The sequence below is a fragment of the Hylaeus anthracinus genome, unplaced genomic scaffold (assembly GCF_026225885.1).
Source record: "Hylaeus anthracinus isolate JK02 unplaced genomic scaffold, UHH_iyHylAnth1.0_haploid 0, whole genome shotgun sequence".
Taxonomy (NCBI): domain Eukaryota; kingdom Metazoa; phylum Arthropoda; class Insecta; order Hymenoptera; family Colletidae; genus Hylaeus; species Hylaeus anthracinus.
The window spans coordinates 1177165-1198105 of record NW_026533254.1 but is presented as its reverse complement, the minus strand read 5'-3'; the positions used below and the strand labels follow the sequence as shown (position 1 = coordinate 1198105).

Sequence of the window (20941 nt, the reverse complement as noted above, 5' to 3'; positions counted from 1 at the left end):
GGTCCCGGGTTCAAATCCCGGCTGAGCCCGATTTTTTTTTTTTATTTATAAACAAATGTTTGTTTTCAATTGCTTTATATATATATTCGTATTATATAATCGGTATAATAATTATATAATTGATGTAATTTTAAATATAACTGAATATATCGTGTCGAATATTACGTTACTTTTAGCAAATACTAAATTGTTATTTAACACTGGTACGTTTCAAATTTACGTATAATGTAATAGATAAAAGTATTTAAAATCATGTCAAGTATGCGTATTGTCAGAATTAGACAATTCTGGGCAGAAAGTTGCTTCTAAGGTCTTAGAAAAATAAATTTCTAAGATAAAAATGATAAATTTAATGCATGATGAGTGTTTTGTAAATTACCAAGGACAAACTACACAATTTAATATTAAAAATTTTTGATCTTCACGATGTAAATAAATATTAAAATCATTTTCTGTCAGCTGTAAGAAGTTCGGAAAATATTCGCAAAATCATTTAGAGTTACTTGCTCGCTTTAGCAAATGGTTGATAAATGATTTCTGGCGCTGCCTGTTACTGTCCAAAATTCTCTAATGTCTAATGCAATAAATATAGCATTAGATGTAATAAACTCGCACCGCGAAACTAACTGGTACATTCTAACAGATTCTCAAAGCGCAATTAAAGCTCTGCAAACACCAGTATTTAATTTTGGATCCAACAAATATCTTATCGAAATTAAAATGAAATATGAAAATTTTGTAAACAGTGATAAAAAATTCATTAAATTCATTTGGATTCCTGCTCATATCGGTATTGTAGGGAATGAAAAGGTAGATTCACTGGCGAAGGAAGCCACAAGTCAAGAACCCACACCGGATATCAAAATTCCATTCAAAGGCTGTACAGCTAATTTTAAGTTTCAGGCAAAAATATCAATAAATGCATCGTGCACACAACAAGGATTAATTAAAGGTGTAAATTATTTTCGATACTATTATAAAAATATGTCTAAACCATGCTACATTGGTCACAAACTCTCTAGAGACTTCATATCATTCGTTAATAGGAGTCGCTCCAATCACTATAATTTAAACGCCTTTTTAGCCAGAGTTTAGTTTATCTCAAATGGCGAATGTGATTGCGGAGCAGAGTCTCAAAGATTTGAACCATACTGTTTGGCAGTGCCCGGAATACAATGATCAGCGTGAAGTTTTGTTCCATATGCTCCTCAGTAACGAATATCGTCCTCCGTATTGTATCAGCACATTTTTGAGCGAACCGAATATTAAAGGGTTAAAAATTATTTATAGTTTTCTCAAAGACTGTAATATAAGAATTTCAGGTAACTAAATTGTATTTACCACAACTATTGTATGCTGTATAAGCCAGTTATGGTTTGAAGCAATAAAAGAAATAATAAATGATTTCTGAACAATGTATCTCATTGATCCAGGACAATGAACTAAATATATGTCACTGTTGTATGCTTCCAGGCCCAACAACACCATGGCGGCTGAAGAGGGTAGCACGTTGAGTGGCGGACTCGGTGCGAAATTAAAATGTCCGACCCCTATATCGCGCTTGAGGGTGGAGAAGATCGAGGGTGGATTGATGGTAGCGGGGGTTGTAATAGCTGCGAACTGCCAGATTGCTCTTCCGGCATTCGGATTCCTCTTTATGCTCGTCGGCGCTGTGCTCACTGGTTTGTATCTTCCTTCTTATTGTTTCTACCTACGTATATTCTATATCGACACCATTGTACTACGTCGCAATTGTCTGCTAATGTTAGACTGAAATAAGGTATAAATGACGCGTATCGTTCACTTACATCTCGAATCGATAAGTATTGCTTCACTTAACCCTTTTAGTATCGAACAACGCAATATATATTGTCTTTGACGTTTAAAAATGATGTTTTGAATTATTGTATGCTTTCAGGAATTTAGAACTTGCTTACAAAGGGTCAAGTATCTCTTTCGATTGCAAATATAAATATATTAACGTTTCTACAATAAGTTCTGATTAAAAATAGACGAATCAAAATGTAATAACTAGACTGCGAATATTTATGCATTTGCGACAAGTGTAAATATACGAAAATATACAAAGATGTGTGAAAATGCGTAAATATTTAAAATTTTTTAAATAAAATACATGTTACAGTACTCAGGGGACGCAATATACTTAATAATTATTATTAATAATAATTTAAGTTCCTGTTTTTCATCTGTGTATATAAAAATATGAATTTACATAAATATCCGCAGGCTAACGATAACATTGCCTTTCAGATGTTTCATAAATAAAATCCACGTGCATCGAATCTTATTGCTATCTTTCATTGGTGCCGAGAAACGATTCCAACAGAAACATTGATGTTACATAAGTTCGCAATATTTTAGAAACCATACAAGATATTGAAAACAGGTCATAAACAAAATAGTCCAGTTTATCTAATGAAATTTTTTAAATGAATGGAACGGTACATGTAGTTTTTTGAAAGAAATTTGTTTAATCTTACATCACAGTGTTTTGGAGCATTAGAAAGTATAACATTAACAATAATTGCTATATAAGGTCACTTCGTAATTATCACTTCAAATTGAATTGAATTATTAAACGACTAAGCATGTTAAACGGTTAGCATTTGCAAACGCAATGGAAGTAATACGTATATTTGACAAGCTTGTAGAAACTGTGTACCTTTTGAGTGGAATTCGTTGGAAAATTGCTACGAACTGGTTGAAATGTCGTTCGAAACTTTCCATTTTGGAGAAAGTGTACCGGTTGTAAGAAATTATGGACTTACATGGCACGAGCTATTCGACGAGTACATCAATATATGTGTAAACATTTCCACGCTTTTAATTGAAGAGATAACGTGCTTAAACATGCACACAAATACCTGTGGAAGTCTATACCTACTAGATATTTAAATAATCGATAGAATTTATATGAAATTGATATTAATAATATGTATATACCTCTGTTATCAAATTTGAGTTTATTCTTTTCTCAAAAATTCGCTAAAATTACAAGCAGAATAATTTCAAAATGTTGATGAATATTTCACACTTTTTAGTGTTACGTGAATTACATTTAGTAGGATTCTTTTTTGTTTTAGCGATACAAGTGGGTTAACACAACCAGTTTTTGAAATTTCATCTTGATATCTAGTCTTGAGAAATTATCCGAATAATTACAATAATAACAGATATCGAATAACTTTTAATTACAAAATTTAAGGAATTAGTGAAATCTAAATTATCTCTATTGTACAATTTGATTGGATGAAAGTGAACGTGAATTTAGTATAATAGAATGTGATAGAATATACATAAATGTTAAAATATTATAAAGGAGAATAATCTAACTCTGTTATATCATTTTAATTTTAAATGATAAAAAATGATCTTGATAAAAATCGTTTTGAATTAATACTAGATCTGGAAGGACTGTATTTTAATTCAAAACCAACAAATATTTAGACATTTTATATTGTAAAACCTGTCTATCGTTATTAAGTAGCATCCAGAAAAGAATAAAGTAATATATTCTTAAATACACTGATAAATCGTAGATAAATTTACAATTTATAATGTGTAGAAATTCAATTTGTAAAATTCAAATACATAAAATCAATACATTTGGTTATGTACAATACATACATACGTTTCGTATTTATCGAATAGAACATAAGAATTTTTCACTTAACCTAATAGAAGAAGACAGTGTTCTAAGCAACCGTAATGTTATTACATCACGAAATAGCCATAGGAAAGTATTACTCAACCTTTTATGCATACATCAGCTTAACCCTCGTCGTTACGTAAAGCACCGATCATTTATGGTAGATATTTCATCCAAAGTTGAATACATATCGGTTTTCTAAGAAGTAAATACTTTCATACTATAATTATTAAATAAATTAAATGAATAATATGTGTCTCCTTACCAGGAATGGACCTAATCTATTTTCAAGCTTGACAATTAGATATGTCATAAAACTTGAAACACCCCAGGTCTATTCAACAACATTTTTTATCGTATTCTCTGAGTATGCTTAAATGGAAAATGTTGTTTACGCCAGGTAACTTCAAATTGTACAACAATAATATAATTATTAAATGAATAATATGTGTGTCCTTACCGAGAATGGACCTAATCTATTTTCAAAATTAATAACTAGATATATCATAAAACTTGAAACAACTTAGGTCTATTCAACAAAATTTTGTATCGTATTCTCCGAATATACTTAAATGGAAAATATTCTTTACGCCAGGTAACTTCAAGTTGTACATATTACTACGGTTAACAGCAAACGACTGACGAATAAACTTAGTCCATTTTGAAAATAAACGGCTCAGATAATCGAAAGATGGTAATTTAGCGCAAAGAATAAATAATTGCAATGAAACACAACCAAATATAGAAAGTAAACAATGGCGGTGACAGGAACACAAGGACAAGGAACACGATGTAGTTTGACAATATTGGAAGCGACTCTCTATTCACAGCTTAACATTCTGCGCTGATCTGATGGAAGCCTCTGACGTGTTCGTGGAATTCGATTAGTTCGACCAGAATAAGAAGCCTTGTTCTAAGCTAAGCTGGCAGTAAATACTTGAATGACAAACTTACACGAAGAGAGATCGATTCCCAGGAAATCGCTGCGTCGATTCACGTTTACTATGGATAATTGACATGGTTGTTCGACGGTTGAATGCATATCGTACATAGCAGATCGAAGGTTGATTAACACATTCGTGACCGCTTACGCGAATTCACGTCATTTTCAATTCTATTCCTGGTTGCGGTGTACGCTAATTCGCGTCTTTGCATATTCTGCAACTTTAACATGCGTATTCGTATAATTATGCAGTTTACGAAGAAGCTCCCGTCACAAATCGAAACGTAGAACGATTGATTAATTTTGTTCTGGTTCGTTCTACGCAGCAAAAGTTTGTTCCATCGTCATCTTTTATTATTCTTTGTTTCTCGTTACTTTTATCGACTTGTAACTAGCTGGACCAAATAAACCCATTCACTGTTTATAGGCTTTTGAGTCACGAATTATTGGAAAGGATGATCGTAAATTTTCTTTTTAAAACAACAAATTTTATATCATTTTATATTATCAAAGACCCAAGGTAAAACGCTTTAATTTGTCCGGCAGTGAATGGGGTAAAGTTTCGTGCTAGTTTTTTCTTCAGTGCACTGTAACAATTGAATTAGTAAATAGATACGATTGATATTTTGAAAGGTAACAATGAGGACATATAAATAGGAATTGAATATTACTTCAGTTATAGAAAAAATGCGTTTAATAATTTTTTCTGTATTTCTTTTAAACAAAGACGATTTTTCAATGTTGATTCCCTGTCTACAAAATTGAAAAAAGAATAAAAATATAGTCCCATTTATCCTCACTATGAAGAGACTTTCAAAAAGATAGAGAGATTTAAATTTTTCGAATGAACATTAATTCAAACGTATTTGTGATTTATGTTCACTTAAATTAATTAAATCTTGGTACTTAAGAAAAAACGTTTTAACACTTTTACTGCGGACGAAAATAAGTACCCGTTCGCTGAGAGCTGCAATTATGATTTTTGTTTTAATGAAAAATTTCTTACAAATGCTCTAATATGATTATTTTGAAAAACATGTGTTTGTGGTAACTTATTTTATATACAATATGATTGTCGAACAAAAAAAATGAAAACTGAAAAATAATAAAAACAACCATATATTTTCAGTTGAACGCACATGTGCGTCATCCGCAGCGAAAGTGTTAAATTTGCCTGGCAGTGAATCGGTTAACGTATACGCATACTAATCGTCATCCATGCTTACGCATACAAAAATAAGGGGAAACAATGAGTAATGGACAGACAGGTTAAACAAGGCATACACGAATACTCCAACAATTTTATTTTATAATTTCGATTCACTTGTTCGTGTAGAGAGATTATATTACCGCCTTCATTGCCATCTATACCTTTATGGGTTTTTACATTTGTCCTCGTCCCTTACATTATATTCCCTTCATAATTTGAATATTACTTGAATATTAAAATTAACGCTAAACCTGCCACGACTGGTTACACAACCGTTTTCAAACTTTCGTATACATTTTTTTTTTGCAATATATGAATTATACATAATTGTTTCATGCATTATTTAATTTAGTTGCACGTAACATATTTTTCCATTTAATTTAAAAAACCGTCTTCAAAACTGGTCATTTGTCCCATCAATGAACATTTGTAGGTTTAGTGTTAAAATGATTGAACTCGGCAATTGTGTATACAGTAGGTGTAAAAAGTATTCGTACACCGATCAATTTCCAAAAAAAATATGTAAAATTGTAATTTATTAACTTATTTTTTATAAACAATGACATTCTACATATTCTCGGAAATGTGTAAAATAGATAGATTACAAAAAAAATAGCTATTTATGTAAGTTGCGTAATTAACAAGAAAATCGATAGAAATGTTGAAGCAATAGCTATTTAGACAATTTTTTAATTTTTAAAACTTCATTAAAAAAAACGAAATTTACATTAATTTATAAGAATATAATACTTCCTTCGTGGGATTTCCTTTTGATTTTATAATTATTGCAACTCTTCTAAGCATTAAATTAACTAAATTATTAGTTATTCGAAGTGGGATCTTTTTCCATTCCTCTATTAGAACCTTTTTTTAAAAGTACTTTACTGGAAATTTGATGTTTTCTAATTCGTACGGAGTAACACACTAATGTGTTTACGTTACAAACTCTACCGTGGATGGTTCGTCATAAGAATCGTACAAATCGTACTTATTGCTTCTATACTTTTATCCACTTTTCGCACTTTTATTGTTAATTTCACAAATTATATTAACTAGTAAATCTTGTTTGGACTATATATATCTTCGAGATTTCCGAGAATATGTAAAATATCATTGATTATAAAAAAAGAAGTTAAGAAATTGCAATTTCACACAAAAGTTTTTTGGGAAATTGATCGGCGTACGAATACATTCTACACCCACTAGATACATAGATAACGAATACTTTCTAGAATTTATTCATCATTCTCTATTGTTTATCGAAACTAAAACTTGCTCGTTTCTTCGTCGCATTTCGCCGTTTGAGAACCACTATTTTTCCATTCGAGCGCGTCGATGCTTATGAATATTCGATGAATAACTCTTATCATTTATTCATTATTCTTTATTCTTTGTGGGGAATAAAATACGTCTAGCTCCGTTCGTTACGTTTGACCATCTGCGAACCACTACCTTTCGAGGTGATCGAACTCCGCGATGGCTACGTAGCGTTTATGTCACGAATCCGAATCCAAAGAAGAAGAGGATCGGAAGAAAGGTGAAGAAGAAAAAGCGATGGAAGAAAGACTCGGTTGCTCACCAACAGGCAACAGCTGGTCGTTTACTTGTTGGCTACGGTTTCTCGGATACGGGTCCGAACCGTTGTTACCAACCGATTTATCAAAACCGGTCAACCCAACCTTCGTCGCCATTCTTTTTCTTGCCTCCAGCTCTCTCGATGAGACCGGTCCTGTAGCCCATTTCCCTTTCGTTCCCTGTCATTTGCTCGTTCTTTGCTGGCGAACGAGCTGCTTCGTGGTAAATCGTTCAGCGAACAATTTTCAATTTTTCAACGTGCTGCGAACATAATCACATCGGCGTTTCTTTCCAGTATATTATTCTACGCGAACGCGACAATCACTTTTCTTGAAGTTTCACGGTGAAAATTGTTCTATTTGTATGTGTCTTTACAGTATTCAGGTTTCGAACGTCAGAAAGTATAAAGTAATAGCGTTTAAAAAAGATAGAAATATAGAAAACTGAATGTCGTAATTGTCATAGTAATTAGTAGACTATGAAATTAAGTTATAACGTATTCCGTTAAAACAAAAGACGAAATATATGTAGCTATTCAGGAAGAGAAAACAGTATTTTATTTTAAGGGAGTACGAATACATTTTTTGGTATTGCAATGGGAAATATGCGTACTAATTTATAATATATTTCATGCATACAAACTTATTTAACCTACGTATTTACGTATCTTAATACGTGATATGTACATTATAAATTTTTGAATTACCTGGAAAGGAATTTTTATTTATGGAACTTTGATCAAAAATAATAAAGTTCATATATAAAACCTTTAAAATAGTATTAGAAAAGTATTTTTAGTAGAAAAAGCTTTACATTTACTGGGCTGTTATATGTTTAAGGAAATAACTGAGATAAAAATTAGAAATTTTTAGGATTTGTTTCTATTATTCTAAGTTATAGCTCTGTCAAATTTACCGGAGTTACAAAAAACGAAGTGACCGTTTAAGAAAATTTTATTTTTATATATTTTCCCTTTAAAACTTTCGAAGATTTGGCGCACCTGTTAATGGTAAAATTAAGAGCTCAAATTTTGCAGGAATTTTTTTTATATCTATGTTATGTTATGTATTATAAAGTTGTTTTATAATATTTGATACAATTTTATTCTATGTTAATACTGAAATCTTTTCAAGGAAATACACCTATCAATTCTTCGATTAAACAAATTTTTATGACAGTGTTGTCGTAGACAAATGAAAAATCAAAGTCTTCTTGAACTGGAGTTTCCACCTTTGGAATCACTTCTTATCAGTTTGATCACCAATGGGAATATATCAATAGGATTAACCGTATAATATGTTCTGCTAGATCAATTAATCATGAATAGTTGCCTGTTCGAATAGTTTATACTCAATAAAATTGAAATACTATACACTACATAATTTTAAAAGCAATACTCAATTAAATAATATGGACATACACTATCGGTCATTAATTTCAGTACACCACTATTTGTGATTTTTTCGAGAAGCAATGCAAGTAAACAGCTATTTCGTGATAAATTCATACTTATTGGAGTGAAGTGGAGTAATCATACTTGAATTCATTAAGGGATCTCAAATAATTGGATAGATGGTTTACTTTGCTTTCATTAAACTACCCATCCTTAGCAACACACATAGCAGCACCAATCTTTCCAAAGTTTCAGCTCTGACTGCCTTCCATTATTTCTTGCAGTCATTCCACAGACGATTTTTATTTATAATTTGTTCTTCTCGAACGTCTCTGTCAAAATGGTTCCAAAAGAGGTGTTGTGATCATATACCGTTCTATTGCGGACCTCGTTATCTGGAATGTTATAGAATATCGAGTATTTTACAACTATATGAGCCGTTCACTGCATAAATCGATTAATTCCACCGGTCACGTAAAAATTGTAACACTACTGACGATTATTTTTTGGCTATTCTTTCTTATTAATTTTATATACCGTCAAATGAAAGCTACATCTGTATTTATGCCTTTTACAATATTCATTTGAATTTATATTATAAAGTGAATTTTATTAGGTTGTCCCAAAAGTTTCTTTCGCTTTATTAATAAGTAATATATGCACGATAGTTTATGTTTTATGTCACATTACTGAATTGTACACGATTCATTTTGCTCCATTATTGTTACAACATGAATATCTATGAAATTAGATTGTCTATTTATATAAACACGACCACATAAGATAATTGAGTGCAATCTAATAAAAAACGATGCATATTATTTCATCGCATTTCTAAACTTTGTTTTATGAAGTTAATCGATTTGTGCAATGAACGGCTTATAGATAGATATAGTTTTTATTCCAGCTTTTAAGCCACGAAATGGACTTGGAATACAATCCACTAAACCATTTACACCCTCACTCATACCACCATACTCGATATCTTATATACTAAACTTAAATTAATAATCCTTAATCTACATACATCGAATCCTTCAACTACCTTTAACATTAACTTTGGTCTCTTTCTATTTCAATGAACGGCTTATATGTTAACCCTTTGCACTCAAGGCCTTTTTTTCTGGTATCCACCAGCAACTCGAGATGTTTCTTAGCATTCTATTGGCATGAATTCTAAGCTATCTAGATTTGAGAATAAGGTCACCTTTACCTCACCGACAATCATTTTATTAACACTTCGGCTCCAAAGAAATTAAACCTAAAGAAACAATAGGTATTGTAAATTTGCTGCGTGAAACCTAATGGTGACTGAAAGTCACCTCTCGAGTGCAAAGGGTTAATATGATTTGATCAAGTGCAGACATCCCTTACAATAGTAGTTCAACTCATTTATGTATACAATGGCAAGCATCAATTACATTCATCTTTCTTTGGAAAAGTTACTGGTGTGGTGATGTATTGAAATTAATGGCGGATAGTGTAATAGAAAGGCCGTTTAATTTTTATACGGGTTGTTTGTTTGTTCCAGCTGCCTCCTATCGTGGACCTGGCGAAGACGAAGACAAGGATTCGTACGCAGCCAGGATTGCGTTCACGGGGAACTCGCGTATCCTCGGGCCGATATGCATCGTGGTGGGTGCTCTTATGCTCGCCCTCGGCGTATTATTGTGTATGCTGACCAGAAGGGCGAGAAGAAGAGAGCGCAGAGTCGGTTTCCATTGCCCTCTTCATGGGGATTTTTATCCCTTGAGTCCTGTCCAGGGTGTCAAGATGCTCGGTAAGTTGTGTGTGTGTTTTTTATTTATCTAAACCTTATACAACGTAAAAACGCGTTCCTTTCATCTTTTAACAATTGACCACAATTATTTTTAATTTTGAACGTGGAAGGTGTAGTTGTCATAAAATGCGGACCACGTTTATGTTAATATCTTGAATAAAACTCAATTTTATTTTGTTTAAGAGAATGCTCAGTTTCTTTAGATACAATTTAATAGTGCAATCAATTCTACGAAGACAAGTAGTATAGTAAATGTACCTGCATATTTTCAAACTAATAGTTAGCAAGATTTTTAATTACTAACATATAGGAATTGTATTCTTTAAACTGTTGTGTCATATATATGTACATTTTATAGGTTCGAATATTGAAACACGTCGGGTAGTATTTGTTTCCGTTATTTTACATTGGTACCCTTCAGTATTAATAGTAGTAATATCTTTATTTCATTATTATCTCGATATATGTAGAAAGGGTTAGCGTCTCTTGTTCATACGATACAATTAATTACATTAACCTTATTCTACATGGAAATTGGTATTTAAATTCTCCTCGCTTATTAATAGACTGCGGATCTTTATGCATTTATAGGAAATTTGAATGTGCAAGAAACTTAAAAATGCGAACAATGTGCAAGAATATAAAAAAGATTGAAAGTAAAGTTTATGTTATACTATTTGTAGAATAAAATAATTTTCTATTTAGGTTCAAGTTTTGTAGGCTCGCTTGCGATGATTTTATTTTGCATAAAGATCCGCAGTCTACTTATTAATTACTTAATAGTTGGTATTCCTATTCCTATTACACAGTCTTTATCAACAAAACTTAAATTTCTAATCTGAGCTCACAACTTAAAATTATATTCTTTTATTTATTCCTTCTACTCTCTTCAATATTAATAATAGAATACAAATTATAGAAACACTTATAATTATGTTACAATATTACTTTATTAGTCATACTAATATATTAGGTTGACTGGAAAGTAATTTCGTTTGTTTTACATTAAATTCAAATGAATTTTTAACAAATTCTCAATACCAGATGGATAAAAATCAATGAGCTGATGAATGAGAAACAAGCATTTAAAATTGCAAAAACGACATTACTTTCCAGTCCTCCTAATATAATATTATATTATTGAAACTTTTCTAAAAAAGAAAATTACGCCGTACCGTGTTATTAATTTTATACTACAGTTAGGAGCAAAAGTGAACACACATGATATTTTTACAAAAATGAATTATTATTTAATGTTTGCATATAGAATAGAAAAAAAGGAAAATACCTAGCAGTAAGTACAATGTTTTAGCTTTCCAAACAAATTTTACCGATCGCGATATCATTATTATTTTGATAAATACAAACTTTTTCCGTGTAATCGGTTTTGCAGAATAATTTATTTTCAAATAAACATTTCAAATTTGTATGTATTTAATATTTTGTCCAGAAGCTTTTGGCCTTGATAGTGGCATGAATGCGTTTAGGCATACTCGAAATTATATTTTCGCAGTATTCTGGGGTAATAGAATACCACTGTTGCTGGACTCTTTGCCACAAATCATTGATTATCGTTAGTGGAGCATTATATTCATTCGCTAGTTTCATTTTGAAAAATGTCCAGACATTCTCAATGAGATTTAAATCTGAACTTTGAGCAGGCCACGCCATCGTTTGAAATTGTTGAGCCTCGAGCAACTGTTTGACGCTCTTTGCAGAATGCTCGGGTGCGTTATCGTTTTGGAAAACAACATCACATTCTGGTACTGGCATATTATGCCGATGAATATCTGCATAACACATATATTGAATACACAATACTGAATGAATATATTGAATAACAATATTGAAAATAAATTGTAGTGTAAAACCGATTACACGGAAAAAGTTTGTATTTATCAAAATAATAACGATATCGCGATCGGTAAAATTTATTTGAAAAGCTAAAACATTGTACTTACTGCTACGTATTTTCCTTTTTTTCTACACTATATGCAAACATTAAATAAAAATTCATTTTTGTAAAAATATCGTACTTTTGCTCCTAACTGTATATATCCCTGCTCATTTATAATTTGTTTTCCAAATAAACATTCGGCAAATGTGTCGCTAATTAACGTTTCAATCCCCTTATCATTTATTACGTATCGATTTTCTTCAGCTGTCAATTATGTTTCTCTTCATACGGGTTAAAGTGAATTTCATGAAACGTCGATGCGAAACGAATATCGCGTAGCTTTGACGTCTTTTAAACGATGTCAGGATGATAGTGGTGTCATAATTGTTCCGGTCTGCGGTAGTTTATCAAAAAACCGTATTGTACGCCATCCCGAGCATCGGGATTTATGTTCCATCGCTCATACCATTGTATTATGATATCTGCGTTGTCGCGTGAACCGACGCCGGCTAAAGTTCAGCAATAAAGTACAGTACATGCGATTAGAAGCTTCAGGCGTATATTCCATTTAACATTTTTTTATCAGAGCCAATTCGGAGAACGTTATCGGAGAAAGTATACAATTTTTCTATCCAAGTCACTGTCTGTTATCGAGCAATTTCTCTTCATTGTTTGTTCTATGAAATTCACGATTATCGAGCCACGTACCGAGAAAAGTTATCGAATTAATTAGTTTTCAACTGACAATAGATTGTATTTGTATTTTCTGAAATGGTATCATTCATTGATTTTTTTCATAAACGCTTAACGTCGAATTCCGTATTTTGTTTTGATATGCTACAAGATTCCTGCAAAATTTGAGCCCACAATTACAACATTGACACGTGTCCCAAACCTTCGAAGGATTTAAATAGAGAATACATGGAATTTTTTCAATCGGTTACTTCTTTTTTTTAACTTCAATAAAAATTAATAAAACGATTTGAAATTTGACGGAGTTGTTGCTTATAATAAAAATAGGAACAAGCCCTAAAAATTTCAAACTTTTATCTTAATTAGTTCTCTATATATCAGTTCAGTAAATATGAAGGTATTTTCTCTACTTAAAATATTTTTGTAATACTGTCTTAAACGTTTTAAATATAAATTATTTTTGAAAGAAGAATTTTTATATACTAAATTTTTTAAATATTCGAAAAAGAATATTTGTTTATAGAACATTTATAAAAAATGCTATATAAGTTCATATCTAAGACATTTAAAATAATATACATAAAACATAATAAATTAACGTAAATTAACACGTTGAATGCCAAGCTGAAACTCGTGAAAATGTCTACAAAGTTAACATTTTCTCTCGAGACTATTGAAAATTATACAATTTAACATTTGTCGTAGTATTTAGTTTTTTAACGTCACCAAATTCACGAATCCTATCTAGATTTATTTTCGTTATTGTCTCACCTTTGGAATTAATTTTTTTAGTTTCTTAATGAAAATTTCAGTCATCCATCTCTGAGTGAGTGGCGACCAACGTGTTAACATGGAGGTTGATTTGTATTATAATTAATTAAAGAATCCATTTGGATCAGAATTCAAGCAGGAGAAAAGGTTTTGCACTCATTTGAAATGTTATAAAGTTCTTCTAATTTAAATAGGTTGTTTAAATAAGAAAAGTTAAATTTTTAATAACTATTGCGCGTTTCTGAAGCGTGGGTTCTTTGAATGTTTATGAGGTCGGGAAGCTTGCCATCATTAGACTGCGTTTTAAACGTCTTTATTGTTTAGTAACGTTTTTTATTTTAATTGTTATTTATATTCCACATTTTTATCCAATATTGAGAGGTCTTGAACGACTGTGTTTTTTATGTATAAGCGTAACTAGTTTTATTTTTTCCGTGATTCTTTATTAATAGAATTTATTGTGCAATTGTTTACAAGACATGATTGTTGAGAATGCGATTAGGCTCGTACCCGGTAATGAGATTTCAAGTTCTTCCAGTGTAACGGAGACAAGGAGTTTGGAGTTTCTTGAAAGACATTTGATAGTTTTCCATCGTCGGATGTTGATTCCAGAGGTCTTAGGAAGCCTATCCGAAACGTTAGGTTGTCACAAAGTGCGCCAGTTCATGTCAGTTGCTCCGAATTCAGGACGAGGCTGGATCAGGGTTAGGGTAGCTAACTGGATTGTCGGAATTCAGGCTAATACGAGTCTATCAAATTATTCCATCGGTTACTCGGACGTGTTACGACTCCTGCAGCTTCTCGGTCTGTATCCGAGACCGAAATGGGAACTTCCCACTCGGATTCACAGAAAGTTAAAGACGAACGTTGCCAATCAACAATTTGAACAAAGAAACCATTTACTAAACTCTTATTTAATTTTACGCGGATGATAGTCAACATTTTCTTATTGATATAACTTTTAAATGATAAATAGAAGATAAATAGCTTTTAACACGTTCAAGTATATGAATAAATTTTAGCTCATGTTTAATGAACGCTTAGTTGCTCGAATAACTGTTTGATGTTTCGAATAAACGTAACAAATAAATTAATGTGCGGCGTTTTTATTTGTTATCTATTATTCGGGCATTAGGTCTGTAAGAAAAATGATTACGCCAAATGTTGTTCAATTGGAATTAATAAAAAGGGAGACATGAAATGACTAATGCATGAAATGTTTGACTATTGTACATTTATTATTAGGCAGCGGATTTTTATGTATTTATAGGAAATTTAAATGTCCAAGAAATAAAATGAACACGGTATGCGATAATATAAAAAATATTGAAAGCAAAGATTTTATTATAATATTTCCAAAGTAAAATTTTCTATTTAAGCTCAATTTTTGTAGGTACACAAAGATTTTATTTTACACGGAGATCCGTAATCTACTTATTATAAACAGTTAAATTATAAACAGTTAAAAAATATTGAAAGTAAAGATTATATTATAATATCTCCAAAGTAAAATTTTCTATTTAAGTTCAATTTTTGTAGGTACACATTTATTTTATTTCGCAGGAAGATCCGTAGTCTTCTTATTATAAACAGTTAAATTACGTATTAATGCGAAGAGATGGATTTATAATCATTTTTTATAATTTGGTGAAAAGCTTGTTTACGAACCATGAATGAAAGAAAGAAACGCAAAGATCTCGAGCTACCGCTAGAATGTAGGTCAGGTGTAAACTGCCAGACCCGGCTGTACATGCATTTCTTAGACTCACCGAATCGTGCGCGGAAGCTGTATTAAATATTCGAAACCTAGGGAACTGTTTAAAATTTTTAAAAGGCTAGCCAGGAGGAAACGACCAAACGGTTGAGTGGAAACCCGAATTTTTCAGCCATTTTTTATGCATCGCGGCGTTTGGTAGTTTTACCTGCGGTACGTAACGTGGAATAAAAAGATGCATACGTACAGAGTACTGTAGTAACTATTTCTTTCGCTAGATATTCGAGATACAACGATAAATAGGACCATTCAGTTTTTTAAACTTAAATAAATACAGACGATACTGAAACTGCAGTAAATGCATTAATAATTTATAATTTGGAATGATTCTATCTCTATCTCTATCTAAATTAGCGACAATTTAAATAGCCAGAATTATTTCGAGAGGGTGTTTCTACCCTTAAAACCACTTTTAGTCCAAAATGGAGAAAGACGTTGTGATAGGTTCCCATGAATTTTATTTCTGCAAAAATTCAAATTTTTCAACGTGTTTCGATTGCTGAACTTTCCTTGTCAAATACTTTTGATTGAGCCTCTATGGACCGATTTTGTTTTTTCTGGAGACAACTGGCAAGGTATTCACTTTGAAATATCACTTTGATGGTACTGCCAACGATCACAATATATATATTATTGCTTATCAGTAGACTGCGGATTTTATATATTTATGGTATTATAAACTAATAGAATAAACACATACTAAATACTATAACCAAAAGGTATATGCACTTATGCAAAATGAAATAACAATATCATTATAATAATTGTAGAATATTTTCAACATATATTATGTACATTTTACGTATATTTTCTATATTATGGTACATCATAATTGCATATAATCCGCAGTGTAGTTATCTTGCAAAAAAAAAACTAAAATTATTAACTAAAATGTCGACGTATTAGCATGTGTCCTGACAGTTTACACGGGCCCATAGAGGTTATACATTTTGATACTATACATTCAAACAGAATATAAAAAGTAGGAAGAAAAATCGAAATAACGTTTGGTTTACCTTAGTAGCAAGCACAGTATGGGAAAGTTAGCAGTTGTGTTAATGCAAGCAACTGAAATAAATCACGTGAATGATTGTGGGAGAGAAATATGAGACCTTCGATCCTAGTAAATCAGCGTTAAGTCTCTCACCGCGTGAATCCTCACGGAGGATACAATCGCACGGTGAGAAACTGAATTCAAGTGCTCCGCAAATTCAGATAAATTGTCGCGATGGACGCGTAAGGGAAAGCACGTGCAGTGACTCGCATAATTATCGATGCGAGGAACAGCTTCGTCGCTAAATGTGAAATATTATGGAAAGTACTTCTCGTGCTTCTTTCTTCGAATATTTACTGGGTAGAAAAGGAATTGCAACATTTCATTCGAAAGTAGAAATTCGCACAGACGAACATGTCGCAATACTCTCCATCGCATTGTGTTGTCCTATGACTGAACTGTGGATCTTTATGCAAAATGAAATCTTTGTGTACGTACTTGGAAAAATTGAACCTACTTTTACTCTATCTCTGAAACTATAACAGATATTGAATAACTTTTAATTACAAAATTTAAGGAATTAGTGAAATCTGAATTATCTCTATTGTACAATTTGTACAAGTGAACGTGAATTTAGTATAATAGAATGTAATAGAATATACATAAATGTTAAAATATTATAAAGGAGAATAATCTAACTCTGTTATATCATTTTAATTTTAAATGATAAAAAATGATCTTGATAAAAATCGTCTTGAATTGATACTAGATCTGAAAGGGCTCTATTTTAATTCAAAATCAACAAATATTTAGACATTTTATATTGTTAAACCTGTCTATCGTTATCAGGTAGCATCTAGAAAAGAATAAAATAATTTAAGATAAGATTTACAATTTATAACATGTAAAAATTTAGTTAGTAAAATTGAAAGACATAGAATCAATACATTTGGTTACATAAATACATACAATAGATGCATTTCGTGTTTATCAAGTAAAACGCAAGAATTTTTCACTTAACCCAATAGGAGACAGTGTTCTAAGCAACCGTAGTGTTATTACATCACGAGGTAACCATAGAAATGTATTATTTAACCTTATACATAAATGTTAAAATATTATAAGGGAGAAGACTCTGCATCTGTTACATAATTTTGATTTTAAATTTAAATAAAAATGAATTTTATATAATAGAATAGAGTAAAATGAAATAACTACATGATTTCTACTGTATAAAATTTAATTTTACTTGAATTTTAAATACAAATTAAATTATGTAATCAAGATCTGGGTTAAATCTGGTCCCATAATATTATAATATATAAACATTTTGTTTTTTAAACCAAGTAGTATAATATAATATACATACATAAAGTATAATATACATAAATGTTATAGATAAATATATACATACATAAGTATAATATACATAAATGTTAAAATATTATAAAGGAGAAGACTCTGCATCTGTTACATCATTTTTATTTTAAATTTAAATACTAATGAATTTTGTATAATTGAATAGAGTAGAATGAAATAACTACATGATTTCTACTATATGAAATTTAGTTTTATTTGAGTTTAAAATTCTAATTCCATTTTGTAACCAAGATCCGAGTTAGGTCTGGTCTCGTAATATTCTAATACTTAAACATTTTATTTCGAAAAATGAAAGATAAACGGTTTTCGCGTAAAAATTATTAACTGCTATGAAGCAAAATCGACTATTTTCGTCTGCTATACAAGGCAAGCCCTTTAAACCGAAAGTTTGCCAACCGATAGAGTCTCCTACTCGTGTCAGGGGAGCAAGGCCAACGCTTGTCAAGTTTCCGCAGGTTATGTTTCTCAAATCAGCAGCGATCGTGCCAACTGCAAGCGAATGTAGGACGTGGGTTCGCTCTGTCCGTGCAACCTATTGACGTATCTGTGCCGTTTAATTTCCGAACCCTCCGCCCAATTAATTACATAGAATAACTTTAATGAGATTCGCGGAATTTTCCTACCTCTAAATTGATACTCGAAGACAAACACGATGGAAAGCGGCTCCAGCAGAGTAAACGTTATGAAAATTTCAATGATAAAATCCTTATTTACTCTATCCAGAGTTGGTAGATCTTGTTGGGAAACAAGAACATTTAAGAACATTTAAAAATATATAGATGTAGATACGAATGAATTTCTTATACTACATATGTAAGTGCGTATAGATCAGGGGTGAACACTTTCGAAATGCATCATAACTCCACGGGCCGCATATAAAATTATGTATCCCCATATTAGATTTAGACCCATTATAGACATTTTTTTGCACTTCAGCTCTTCAGTTTTTTTTTCGACACGTAATCGACGGGGCGCGATCGCGCTCCTTGGCATTTTTCGACCGTGTTTCGTGAAAACTTTCTGGTACGCAATATTATTTTAAAATCAAAGTTAATTTTTCCTCATAATTTCGATAGTTCAGATGCAAAATTAATGCACTTCTTTAATACATTAGTTTTCACTACTTTGGCCATTATAAAATAAATATATTTTGTAAAAGTGTGACGAATCTCGTGAGCCGCGGGTTGACCACCCCTGGTATTGATGGATTGAAGTTCAACACTTTGTCTGAAAGTTCAACCTATTCGAGAGCGCCTACTCAATTTAAATAAATTTTAAAAATATCCTTAATGGATATTTTATCTTTGATAATACGAAATAAGAAAAATCAAAGCCTTAGTTATGTCTTTAAGTTATGTAAACACATTTTTGATAACTGTGAGCATCTTTCTAGCTATATTATTACTCTAAACATAAATAATATGCATTTTCACATTAAAAATATAATGTAACTATCTATTGCACACAAAACATTGCATTTATACAAAAAAATGCTCCTAAAAATCCTATAAAATTTCTTTTTAAACCAATTCATCTTTTCCCTTTGACATTTCTCTCTAAAAACATTGATAACGAAGTTACGCGTTGTCACGCTTACTTGAACCACATTTTCAATTGTTTGCCAGGTATCACGAAAACCGTTCTTTCCTTAACACCTCTAAAAATTTGTTCATCAACTGTAAAATATCCTCGACAATATATCTATTAAGATAGCTGAATCCAAGATACTTTTCTAAATTTCAGTTAAGCATGTTTCCGCAGAGGACGCATTTGCAACGAACTCGAGCTGCTTAAAGCAACGACCATGAGAGATTTCTCGAATAACCGAATCAGCTGGTTTCCCGTGTCTGTTATAGGATTGAATTCGATCGCACATTTAATAACGCACGGTCATAGAATATTTAAGACGAGCTGTTTTACGGTCAAGGCGAACTCATAGTTGCGTGCATGTTTGGTTCCACTATTTACTTTAGGCAAAAAATTTCTAGCGAGAAATGTTCTCAACTTATCGTATAATTCGCATGTACTTCCACAGTATACGAGGTGTGATTAAAAAGTAAGATGACTTTTTATTTTTATCAACAAATATTTATTTACTCTTTGATATTTATATCGTCGCCTTCAAAGTAATACCCCTCCGATAGATTACACTTGTGCAAGCGCCTTTTCCAATCCACGAAGCACTTCTGATAAGCACTTTTTGGTATAGCTTTGAGCTTTTTCAGCGATGCAGCCTTTATCTCCTCAATCGTTGCAAACCGTCGTCCTTTCATGGGTCTCTTCAGTTTTGGGAACAATAAAATGAACAGATTTTACGCTCATCGTAAGAATCAAGAGACTGAAAATCAAACTCAGTAAAAAGCTTTTCTTCGTTAGCACGCCTCGTATTCCAGTATTTCATATCTACAGTGGGTGTAGAATGTATTCGTACACCGATCAATTTCCCAAAAAACTTTTGTGTGAAATTGTAGTTTCTTAACTTCTTTTTTTATAATCAATGATATTTTATATATTCTCGGAAATCACTATGATAGATATAGTCCAAACAACATTTACTAGTTAATATAATTTGTGAAATTAACAATAAGAGTGCGAAAAGTGGATAAAAGTATAGAAGCGATAAATATTTGTAAGATTCTTATTACGAACCAGTTGCAGTAGAGTTTGTAACGTAAACACGTTAGTTTATTGCTCCGTACGAATTAGAAAACATCAAATTTCCAGTAAAGTACTTTAAAAAAAGACTCTAATAAAGGAATGGAAGATCATCCTACTTCGAATAACTAATAATTTAGTTAATTTAACGCTTAGAAGAGTTGCAATAATTATAAAATCAAAAGGAAATCCCACGAAGGAAGTAT

The 20941-nt window shown here is 31.5% G+C and overlaps 1 protein-coding gene across 6 annotated transcripts in view; it reads left to right on the top strand.

Moving 5' to 3' along the window:
• Nucleotides 1-20941, top strand: part of LOC128891845 (uncharacterized) — a 128580-nt gene that overhangs the window by 57453 nt on the left and 50186 nt on the right. For all 6 annotated transcript variants that reach the window (XM_054151839.1, XM_054151759.1, XM_054152171.1 and 3 more), the window contains 2 exons: nt 1474-1682; nt 10323-10571. In XM_054151839.1, the coding sequence (XP_054007814.1) occupies nt 1474-1682; nt 10323-10571 (458 nt within the window). The remainder of the gene's footprint in view (nt 1-1473; nt 1683-10322; nt 10572-20941) is intronic.